Source organism: Pagrus major, chromosome 11 (assembly GCF_040436345.1).
Source record: "Pagrus major chromosome 11, Pma_NU_1.0".
Lineage (NCBI taxonomy): Eukaryota > Metazoa > Chordata > Actinopteri > Spariformes > Sparidae > Pagrus > Pagrus major.
The window spans coordinates 26129045-26141502 of record NC_133225.1 but is presented as its reverse complement, the minus strand read 5'-3'; the positions used below and the strand labels follow the sequence as shown (position 1 = coordinate 26141502).

General features: G+C 39.2%; 1 protein-coding gene across 1 annotated transcript in view; it reads left to right on the top strand.

Annotated features, from left to right (window-relative positions):
* ap1m3 (adaptor related protein complex 1 subunit mu 3) overlaps positions 1–12458 on the top strand; it is a 37466-nt gene that overhangs the window by 4090 nt on the left and 20918 nt on the right. The window contains exons 2-4 of the mRNA XM_073476676.1: positions 3530–3686; positions 4331–4398; positions 4851–4981. Coding sequence (XP_073332777.1) covers positions 3530–3686; positions 4331–4398; positions 4851–4981 — 356 coding nt within the window. The remainder of the gene's footprint in view (positions 1–3529; positions 3687–4330; positions 4399–4850; positions 4982–12458) is intronic.

Genomic DNA, 12458 nt, shown 5'->3' with positions numbered 1-12458 from the left:
TATTTTGTCTTTTATAAATTATGGCTGTTAATCTTTGTTAGTTTATTCAAATTCTGTTCATTTTGAAACACTTGTTCCTTCATTCTGCCTCCATTTGCTGCTAAAAGGTGTCTCATTGTCATATCTTTTACTTTACTCTAATCTATTTCTATGTCCCTTTGCGCTACTTGTCATATTCACTATAATGGATGGATGTAGATGAAATGATATTTGCAATAAATATTACTTACCAGAATATGTTTTTATCAGACAGTACAGTATCTTAAGTTGGAAGTAACACACTCACAGTAGAATTTAATGAGACCCGGATTATTAAGTAGCTGCGTTCTGCTTTGGGGCATGAAATATGCTAACTGTTTGTGTGAGGTGTTCTGTTTGATGTGTTCTGCCTCTGCTGATGTTTTCCTTTTGGCTTAACTGACACACATTCGAACTGACATGACATGACAATGATATGTTGACTCTTGAATATCCTTAAGGTGTAATATAAGCTATTCTAAATCATCACTGTGATTGTAGTTGCCAGCCTCATAAAGCGTGTATAGTCAAAGCATGAGTCTCCTAACATCTCTCTGTGCTTTTATCCTCACATCAGGTAACCAGCTCTAGGGTTGGCTGAAGTGGCTTTTAAAAACACATGGCTGAAAAAAAAGAAAGTTAAACAAACTTTAATACATGGACAATGGGAAGATAGAAACAGCAGAATCTGTGATAGAGCATTCATTATGAAACTTCGTCATCACAAATGTGTTTAATTTAATCTCAGAGAAAAACTGGAACATAGTAAAAATGCTATGTCATGATTAATCTATGTATCGCCTTAAGCAGAATTGAACAGTCTCTGTACAACACATTTCTGCCAACTCAAAAGTTTCAAGTATCAAAATGTGTCACGCTAACATTACATGATTATGACCTGACTTTCATATCTGGAGGTAAAAGGGATGGTGTTGGAGTTAACAGAGAAGAAGCCTGCCAAACCAGTGACCACAGTTTGAGACTGCGTTTCAACATTTGTAGGCATGACAACACTGGATATTTTTAAGGAGACCTCGGAACAAGCCGTGTTCGTAGGGCTGAAGCAGGTCTTTGAAACCAGAACATGATCTTTTCCTAACCCTAGACAAGTGTTTTTTGTGCCCAAACCTAACCAGAGCATAAAGACAGCGTTGTTGCAAGATAAAATTAAAAAATGTAACCCGAGAAACGTGAAGTTGCAACATAAAGACATTTTATAGGTTGAACATTAGGGGTGTCACGGTTCTCCAAATCCACAATTTGATTTGATTTTGGATTTTAAGGTCATGATTTGATTCAATTTTTGATTTAAAAATGTTTTAAGCACTGATGAATATGCCATTGTTAGACTTGTATGCCCTGACAACTGTCATTTACATTTTTTGTGCACCATGATGTCTCTGTCATGTATTTTTGCTAAGAGGAAAAAAAAACAGATTAATCTATGGAGATAAACAACACCAATGTTAGGGTGTTCTGTAGGCCGTCATTAAGTGCAGTATGTGTGGTGGGTGAGTGTTTTGTTTTTTAAACAATTTTTAATTTATCAGTGGTTCGTTTTTAAAAGGGCTTCAACAAACTATTCATCATTTTATAGAGCCACAATTTCTCAAACCCAAAGATAATGTTGTCAAATTGTGTATTTTGTCTGGCCAACATTCCAAAACCCAAAGATATTCCAATGAAATAAAACAGAGAAAAGCAGCTAATCCTCACATCTGGGAAGCTTGAAATTATAAGCAAATATTTGCCATTTTCCTTGATGAATAAATGGCTTAAACAATTATTTGATTATCAAAATTGATTAATTTTCAGTCAGTTGGCCCAGCAATAATTTTAAACCAACATGAACCCTTCATACTTTGATGAGATACACCATGTCTGTAAATCTGTACTGATTGTGTGTATATGTTCTGCATGAGAAAGTACCCTTCATGTAAATCTGCTGATCTTGTTTATGTCCTCAAGACAAACCTCTGATGGAATAAGCAGTAATAATAATGGCTGGCCTGAATTTGCAGTTCAGAGCATTTTTGCCTGTATGTTTTTCTATCAAAGTTCTTCTCCACAGCTAAGTGAATCTCTGCATACTTTTCCGTGGGCCTTCAGCACTGCATCAAAGATTCTCATTCTCTCCCTCTGCTGACCTCTGAACTCTTCGCTCTGTGGTTTCAGTCTCCTCTCACACAAGCCGAGCAGTGGCCTGTTCATATCCTTTTTTCTCCCCCAGATTACTTTACTTTCCTGGCATTTCCTTTTTTTTATTTCTTATTTCCTCCTGCCTTTGTTGTATCTGCCCCTGTGCGACCCCTGCACTACACACTCCTCTATTAAAGACGGGGGGGAAGCTTTGTGTGTGAGTGTGTGTGTCATCTAGATCCCTCAAGCGTTGAAGCTTTGATCTCTTTCTTCACTTCGCTCTGTGTGTCCAGACTCTTGCAAGACTGCTGACTCATCTTGTTCTGAATGTGTGTGTGTGTGTGTGGGTGTGTGTGTAAAATTTTATAACAGCCACAGTTGTTATCATGTCTGAAAATGTCAAGACAACAGCTCATACTGTTCTCGTCTGAGTCACAATCCCTGATATTGATCAACCAAAAATATGTTGAAAATAATTTAAAGATATACCAAAATGATGCAATTCTGTTTCTGTCAATTGTAGTAATTTTTTTCATCTCTTTAAAGCCATGGCCCAACTCAACAAGCCCTGTCTGCAGTGTAACTTGAGTTTCTGGGTCATCTTTTTGTCGTTTGGACATGTGTTGTTCTTGTGTTTATTTCAGTGCATCCACAATGGAGTTTATTTGCAGAAAGTGATTCCACTGTGTGTTTACTGTCAGCCTTGATGGTGTTGGCTGGTAATGTTTTCACTTTGTGATGTGATTTTGTCAGCGCAATAGCATCACAACCGCGCTAAGTAAAGTCACAACACTTTACAGGTGTGTAGATGAGATCAAAATGAAGGCTGAGTTCGAAGATAAGCATGGTCTGTGCAACGGGGCCGGAGGTAGGGGCATAGTCCTCCCCACATTATGCCCTTGGCCCAAATTTGTGGTCCTGGTGGCACCTTTTGTGGCGGGAACTACCACAGAAGCTTTTTGTGCACTTAACCAGGTGTTTTATGGTGTCTAACCCTTATTTGAATGTTGGATGGATGAATAAATGAAGTTTGCGTACCCTTTTTTGCTATAATTTCCAACCTGACAATCACTTGAGGCTCAGTGAAGTCTGTATAAGTTCTTGTCTCATGTTGAGAAGCTGGTCATTCATCATTCATCATCGGAGATTCAAGTTTAAAACACAGTTTGCACATTTCCTGCAAAGATGACCCTGGAAAAATGGTGTCATTTCCATCCATAAAAAGAGGGTTTGTAGTCAGCCAGTGGTTCTTAAAGAAGCTTGACTGCTCAGCGTTGGTATCTCCACCAAAAGCTATACATATTTAATGACTGGGCAGTGCCTCTATAATAATCTCTCTCTATATATTTTGTTCTTTCCTTTATGGATCCAGGTGCTAATCTGCCGTAACTACATGGGAAATATGGACATGAATGAGATTGACCACTTCATGCCCATCCTGATGAAGCGAGAGGAAGAGGCGGAGATGACACCCATGGTCAGCCACGGCTCAGCACACTTCCTGTGGATCAAACACAGCAACCTTTACTGTATCCATTTAAGTTTGTGTCTCAATAATGGGGTCCTTTGTGTTTGCTGAAAATGGGCCTTTATTGCTCTGAATAGAGTTTGAATCTGAATCTCTTCACTATTTTTTACAGCATAAATACAGTAAATTCCCAGCATCTATTCATAGACCTTAATAGCGTCTTCCATTAGCTGTCTCATCTCCATAGGAAGTCCTGTTCATCAGGTCTCTGCAGCTTCTCAGCCTCTGTTTCATCGCACCACGTTTCACAGCCAGTTGAAAAATTTAACACAGTTTCACTGTGATGTGTTATGCACTGTATATCCTCCTTTCCTAATGCGAGATTGGGCAGTCAAACTTCCTTACACATTATTAATTCAGCATAGCAGTTGTGAGTAAGTGGTATTCCCAGTGCACCACATTAGACAACTGAGCTGCTTTACCTCCCTGTGGCCATGTTCTCAATTGCTTGCGAGTGTGATGCATTCTGCTAACTTTGTATGTCATTGTATTCATCTCATAACCACCCACAGTATCTCAGTGATGTTCACCGCATGTCTCCTTCTTGCACAATTCTGGTTCATAACAATTTGCAGGTTTATCAGCTCAGATACTCTGCCTGTCACTTGTAGATGTATAGACATTTCTTAACAGTCCTCTCCTCAGTGGTGGCGATGACTAAGAAGAATGCCAACGCTGCTCTGGTGTACTCCTTTCTTTACAAAATTGTGCAGGTGCGTCTGTTTCCTGAGAGTCCAAATATTTAACACCTTTCCACTTGCTACTTTTGTTTAGAATGTGTTATCCACCCACCTAGCCTGTTTGAATTGTTGTCAAGTGATAATGTGCAGTTTCAACTGTTATCTAAAACTATGTGAGAAGTATTTTCACCAGTCACAGTAAGCTTTTTCTGTAACCGCGGTTTGATTATCATCACGCAATCTAGGGTGCAACTACACCTTTTATTTCACCGGCTGTTTTTTCACTGCATTTATCTTTTTGATGCTGCGTCTGCCAATGAAATAGGCTTTTGCTTCTTTTGTAAAGCCTGTAGATTGAATGAATTTACCCGTTTTTTACAATACACAATGCAAAATCCATGAAATACTGCCAAACAATATGCATATCATTTATCTACTGTAATGTAATGTGTGTGTGTTGAACTGCTTCTGCCTGTTTGTTGTAGGTATTTAAGGAATATTTTAAAGAGCTCGAGGAGGAGAGTATCCGTGACAACTTTGTGACAGTGTACGAGCTGATGGATGAAGTGATGGACTTCGGTTTCCCTCAGACAACAGACAGCAAGATCCTACAAGAGTAAGAAAACTTCATGCAGGACTATTACCTCCATACAAGGACTGTATGGATTGCCATGTCTACATGTTTATGTGTAAGACATGATAATAAAAGTGGCTAATTTTGATACATCTTTAAAAGTGAAGTGATTACAGTTAGGGTTTGTTGTGATAGTGATAGTGATACCAATAGAGTACTTTGATAACTTTTTTTTTCTACTTTAAAAGGGCAACTACAGTAGGGTTGCTAGATATTGTTAAGTTAGCGGGCAACCCATAACAGATTATGAATCTAAGCACTAGAGACTGCCCAAAGTGATTTTTGTTTCTATAAAATCCAAGCTAAGTTTAGATACGCAAAAGCTGAGTAATTTAGCCTTTCAATCAGGAGACACTTATCACAAATACACAAGTATTTTTTGACTTGCACAATAAAAATGAGAATTGTGGATATTCTTTGGTGATTAGACCTCATGATGTCATGAGGGGAAATGGAGCCGATGCATGGTATGGGATAACCCCCCAATGAAGTCTTGGGTAAAGAGAATGGCAGTAATCCGAATGATTTGTTAATAAGCAGGTTTTGTGTGAGCTCAGACCTGGGGCGCTGGAGGTGAATGGGGTGGAGGAAGGTTGCAAAATGACAACTGACAGCAGCAAATGGGAGAACAGATTTAAGTTTGGCAGCAACAATATGATTGGCTTGAGAGATCTTGGCATAATGTTGTTGGTTAAACTGAAAGAGTATAGAACCCATAGTCAGCTGATTAAGCTGAAAACGGGAGAAGAGGGAAAGAGAGGGAGAGATAATCGTCCTGTTTGAACTTAGGCTTCATTTATCTTACCTGAAGTAATTGTAGAATCATGTCCTCTTGAGGAGAAGATGACGCTGGTGTCGAAGAAGCCCTTGGCCTTGCAAACATGGTGCAGCTGTCCAGACTTTTCAAACTTTTCAACTTTTCTTTGTCAAACAAGTTTTCTCCATGCTTGTTGATGTGCTTTAATGTTACACGTATTCTCAGTTTTTCCTGAAATTATTCTTCTGCATTTTATGCATGTATTTTTACCATGTGCCACAGGCATGTAGTATAGCCATACTTCCAAACTTTTTGATGGCATCTCAGCAATCTGAACAAACATTGTGCTTGACTGTTTGTGCAGTCGTGGGCCAATCACATGTTGCAATAAATCAGAGAATGCTTGCATCGATTGGCTGACCAAAACTGTAGAAATAGTCATTTATTTCCCCAAATGGGTACATAAAGGATCAACATTAGGTAGTGTTTTCCTGTAGAAGTCTTGATACTACTTGGTACAGGGTACGATTATTTCTGGTGATACCTCAAACATATTGAATACAACTACACAACCCTAATTACAGTAGAACTGTTTTTTCTAAAGGTGCTGTCATAAGAAGTCTTTTTTTATATATTTTACAAAACTTTGATCAGTTTTGTGTGTTGGCACTGTGTTCTGACATTTTAAGTATAATGTTAATCAGGCTGATAAAGTTAAAGTTACGAACTCTCAAAGGCCATAATTCAGCACTCCACTCTGATTTTAATGCAACCATTTTAGCTCAAGCAGTGCCTGTTTCATCCATCAGGGAACAAAACATTAAAGTTATTTTTCAGTGAGTTAAAAGCTTTGTATTTCATCCTGTAAGCGATCAGAAGGGATGGGAATAAGAGAACATGATGGTTCTGTTTGAAGTACCTTTGGCTTATTTGTTGATTCATTCAACAAAGTACAGCTGGTGGCTAAAACTATAATGACTGGCAGAACTTTATTCAGTGAGTGAAATGAATTGAAGCTACTATTCTTCTTTGGGTCGACAAGTGTGTTGTGTTCACATTGTACACAGAGTTGTTTTTGCTTCCCTCCTCATGGCTCCTCAGGGAGGCACTTGTTTCCACTGAAAAGCTCAGCGTTCATTGTACAGTACCATAGAAACATGAGTTATTCAGCTTTCCTTCCAATGAATGGAATAATATAAAAATTAATAATAATCGTTCAAATTTCCACGGCACATTGTTTTTGGTAATATGTGATTGATGTGTAATGTCGTGTGCTGTTTTTGCTTTTGCTGAGGCTTGGCTGTGGTTGCATGTGTGTGTGTGTGTGTGTGTGTGTCTGTATGTGTACAGTATGTGTGTTTGGTGTCTGAATAGGGCTGATAATTACCAGGCTCCTATTGGCACTCAAACACAATGACACCGTCAGCTGGACACACTCGAGACTCTCAGACAGAAAAGCCCTGCTCTTCTCTTCTCTAAGGAGACACACAAAAGTGTCATTTCTCCCTTGTGCATACACACACACACACACACACACACACACACACACACACACACACACACACACACACACACTCCCTCAGACAGTAAACACACACATTCACTGTGTCTCTCTGTCTGCAGGCTATTCCAGTTCTCTGACCTTTTCATGCCTTGAGCACCACAAAAACGCTTCTTTCCCCTTACATTAAAACATGTACTACCTGGTAATGTCTAAATGTGTGTGTGTGTGTGTGTGTGTGTGTGTGTGTGTGTGTGTGTGTGTGTGTGTGGCAAGAGACTGAGCACGTGAGACTGCAGAGATACATATGCATGTTGATGTGTATGTCTTCGTAGAAACCTTCATGCGTGTGTGTGTGTTTGTTATGATTGCTATTGTTATGCTAATCTGTCAGTCTGCTGCCAACCCCCGCTTCCAGATCCTTTCATTACCATTTCTGAGGAGAATCAGGGCAAAACAGAACAAACAGCAAAACAGCAAAGCAACAAAACAACGCAACATCGACCCCAAGCCCACTTGTCACCGCCTTTCATCTCTCAGCCCTTTCAGATTGTTGTATGTGTCAACATGCATTCAAGACCCACTAGGTGGGAGGAACTGGGACAGAAAAACTAGGGGAGGAAAATGCTGCCTCAATCCGTCAATCAATCTGAAATGTGTTTATTTAGCACTTTTTGTTGTTGGCATTGGAAATGTACAGTAGAAATGAAAACAAGACCCTTGAGTTTGTGTTTGTATTTCCTATTTGTTCATTAAGGCTTTTATTGGCTTCATGGGCTATGACACTTGGCCTGTGCCTGAACAGTTACTGTAACTCAATTTAGAACTGTGTCAGTCACTATTTTTATAATAACGTGTCAACAATGTGGCACAGGAGTTCACTGCTTCGGTTAATTCTCACCTCTCTCACAGCATTGTTTTCAGCCTCAGCAGACAGCTGCTTGAATGTATACTACTCCAAACAACATACAGACACAGTTAGAGACTAGCTGGTGAACACAGGAAAGCATTTAGTAGCTAAAGAGCTAGATATTTCCCTTTGGAGTTGGTTGATATCAAAAACAGGACTGAAAGAGACTGAATATTGGATTTACAACTGCCAGGTGGACCAGTGATTAAGTTGTTCCATAACTTCTGGATGTGTAAATAAGCAACTGTTAGCTAACAAACCCAGCATATCAGCTTAAGAGGTGATGATATGTCAGTGTTTCGTTCATAACCTCTTTCAGCTGCCCAAAATTGGCCAAAAAATTTGGAGTTATTCCAAGTTTAATGAACTCACTCACTCACAGTCTGACTCACTGGATGTGCGCTGTTGGTATAAGCCTGCCATTGGGCACCCATTTTAGTCAGCATTCTCCTCCTTTCCACTATCTTTGTGTTACTGTTTTCAAAATCCCTGTTGCTACAGTAAACAAATACAACAACCTCCGAGCTTGTTACCCCAACACTGACATGGTCGCAGTAAAGCTTAGCAGGCTAGCAGCTGTAACCTTTATTTGCAGGCATTTAGTCATTTTAATGCCAGAGCTTGCCCCCTCACGTGCAAAACAAGTTCTCTCTGACTATTTTGCAGGGTTAAGCACCACCAGAGACAGTTCTGGGTGGTTTAAACAAATACAAACTGGCCAAAGCGTTTTTTTCCCCTATACCAGAATGAAGCTTGGTGCAGCCAGACCTTTTTCCAGCGCTAACACGGTGCTATGTGTCTGGAACTTAAAAGAGACAAGAGAAGGAAAAACAGTCAATCAATGACACAGATGGGTCAATTAAACTGAAAAGTGCAAACTTTAAAGTCAACTTTAAGTCAGTCATGTAGCCCAACATCACAAATGTGCCTCTATGGGCTCTACAATCAGTACACTTAGACCCTTGATATTTGCCCTCATGATAACAGCTCATGTTAGTGTGACTAACTGATTTTTGCAGTTTTGGTTACCAGCAGCACGGTGCAATCTGGAAATGAGTCTGGAGCAAGATAGAGACATTATTAATACCCACGCTGTTGACTTGTGCACAACTACACACAGCCCATCTCTCAAATTAGAAACTGCATATGGAACACACATACCGTTCCTGCTGCTGTATTTAGTCTACCGATGGGAAAGATCTCATACATGCACGTACACATGGGACATCAAACCTGAGATTGGTTGTTAGATATATTGCCCGAATTAACTAAAATTGAACTGCGCCACATTGTCTGCTTTTATTCAGTTTTATCAGTGGTACCACTTCACCCACCTCTTTTCAGACAGATTTTCAGGGGGCTGCATATTTTCCAAGCAGATATAGCCCCAAAAATCTTATTCTCAGTTATGAGAATGGCATTGTTACTGTGTTTGCTTGATGGCTGACTTTGCACTTCCCATCTTTTTTTTTTTGGTGAAAGAGGAGTGTAAGGACAGCAGATTTGCATGGAACATTGGGTCACTCCCTGGGGGAAATACTCAGGCCTGTCGGGGGAGACAAAAAGGTGAGGGACAACTTAAAATAAGAAATAGGTCAGAAGAAAGTATACAGAGAGATGAGACAAGAGATTGCTTCAGCGATAGCCCAGTTTGGATCGCTGTCAATCTGCACCTATTTATCTGTGTAAGCAGTGTGTCGTGTTCACGCGCATTTTGGGTTTACACAATTAATGGAGTTGAATTAAAGCATAGGCACATGGCTGCAAAACATCTGAATCCTGTCATTTTTCCTGAAAAATAGCCACTTCTCCACTATAGTTATGCATTTCAACAGCACCAATTCAGAATGTTTATAACAAAGTGATGAAAGCACCATTTGTTTCCTTTAAATACCTGCCTAAATCACCTCACAGTCATTTGTAGGTTAATAACTAGGGTTGAGCGAGTCCATTACATGTAATGCACTATTTAAAAGTGTATTCTGAGTAAAATGTGTCAATATTTGTACTCGTGATGAAGGATTAATCCTCATTGGGTAGCTAACTGATGTTTATTTGGTAATAAAAACCTTGTTCTGTATGAAGTTTTCATAGTCTTGTGATTAAAAACATTGATCTGAAGCTCAATTCTGAGGCTGTTCTATAAATATTTTTCTAATAAATGATAAAATATAGTAACTTCTGATCAACCCTTTTCAATTTCAGGTTTAAATTAACGTCTGTTTAGTCCCACCCACGTCCGGTTTAAGTCCCACCCAATCCAAGTACAGATATGTGTCTCACTAAAAACTTTTTGGGGTTTGTTGTATTAACCTTACATCTATGAGCATGGAAACTGACAGTGCCTTGTAAGACCGTTTGGGTGGTTTTATGAGAAGAGTTCTGGCGGAAAGCCTTTAGGAAATCAGGTGATCTGGTGTAAAGATGAACGAAGATGAAAATGACGGGAGTTTGTGTCCTGAGGTTTTAGATTGTTATGTTTTTAAAAGAATATTTCCCAGTCGCAGTTTGGTTAGTTTTTGGCAACAAAGCTACTCTGTTAGGTTTAGGAAAAGAACATGGTTTGGATTTAATTAAAAGTCATCTCTGTTTGAAGTCACAACTGACACGACACCCAATTGGAGTTAACGAGGACGCACATCAGACACACGACACTCTGTGACACTGGATATAAGGCAACGCTCTTGGGTTGGGATACAGACAATTACTTGGTTGAACAGACACAGTTCAAAAGAAGAATCTTTATTCAACCACATACAATCATACAATGTACAAAGTAGTGAAACTGGTATTCTGCATCCCCAGGGTGCAGTGTGCAGCCAACGTACAGCGCCTAGGGATAATTGTGTACTCGCTCATCCCTCGTAATAACTGTTAGCGAGTGCCAAGACTATCATGCACTGCAAATACATCTGATTTGATGTTTGTAATACACAATCAACATTGCCAACACACAAGTTTTCTACCTGAGCTAACAAACTCAACTGAAACTGAATGATGTATTTCATTTAGTTTGGATTATATATATATAAATAAACTTGTACATTATAAAAACATAGAAAGAAGTAATACCCCAAAACTGGAAAAAACTGTTTTGGACATTATATTCCAGGGAACACTGAATAGCAATGATTAGAAAACAGCCCTGCAGTGGAAACGAGGCCAGTGAGAAGTAAACAGTGGCGGGGGCAGGTGTAAAACCAGAGGGTAAAAACAGGCCTGGTCACATGTTGTTTGTGTGAGCACAGCTCCCTCCTTTTCTCATGACAAGTCATTATGTCTCCCTTGGCACAGTCACAGGATTGGAAAGATGCTAAGAAACAACCAACAGTACTGTGCAGTAAATAAGGGGATTAGTGGACGGATCAACAGATAGACACAAAATACTCTCCCTGATAGATTTAATGTATAAATGGAGTAAACTGATCAGTTTTTGTCAAGTAAACAAACCTAATAAGATGGAGAATAGGGCACTTAGATTCATTATTTATTAATTTACACTTTATAGATGCACAAATCAATATGTCTTATATCAACAATGCATTAAATGAATACTGGTTAATTTTTTTTTGCAGCTTTTGGTGTTTTGGTTCAGTCTCCCTGCTCTAATTGGCATCGTTTCCAGGTGTAGAAGGCAGCTGTTTCTCTTGAAAAAGTTCTAAAAAACCCACTGTGTGCCACTTACCAACCACCACTGATAGTCAGAAGTTAAAATTTAGCAGTTGAAGGGACATATTTGACTTAGGATCTAAAAAGAGAGTGAATAGCAAACTTAAAGTTGCCAGATGGCCAGAAACACAACTCCAAGTAAATGTTAACGTTGTACTATGTTTCCTGTATATAACCACACTGCTAACACTTTTACCTTATGAACTTAATAAGATGATAATATTTGAATGTTATGTGTTTAAGTCTTAAAAAAATAGCTTAGACTTTGAGTTTTGTGTCACTTTCAGTCTAACTCCACCACACGCGACATGTTGGATATGTGCGTGCCTCAGTGGAGTTAAAGAGGCTTGCTCCAGTTGTTCAACTCAACCAAGTTGCCAGCTGTCATTTGTGCAGCGACAGAATTTTACTAAATTGCACAGTATTTGTCATATATTGTAAATCATTACATCATGAGAGTAACTGCTCTCACTGGGCCAAAAAAATGCTTCATGAGCATTAGAACTCTGAAAGCCTCTACCTTTGTTTACCTTTATCACTGCACTGCAATCTCAACTCAAAGAAGGTATTAAAGGTTCAAAGATTTGAAGAATCCAAACCTTATAAAGCCGATCTGGCACAT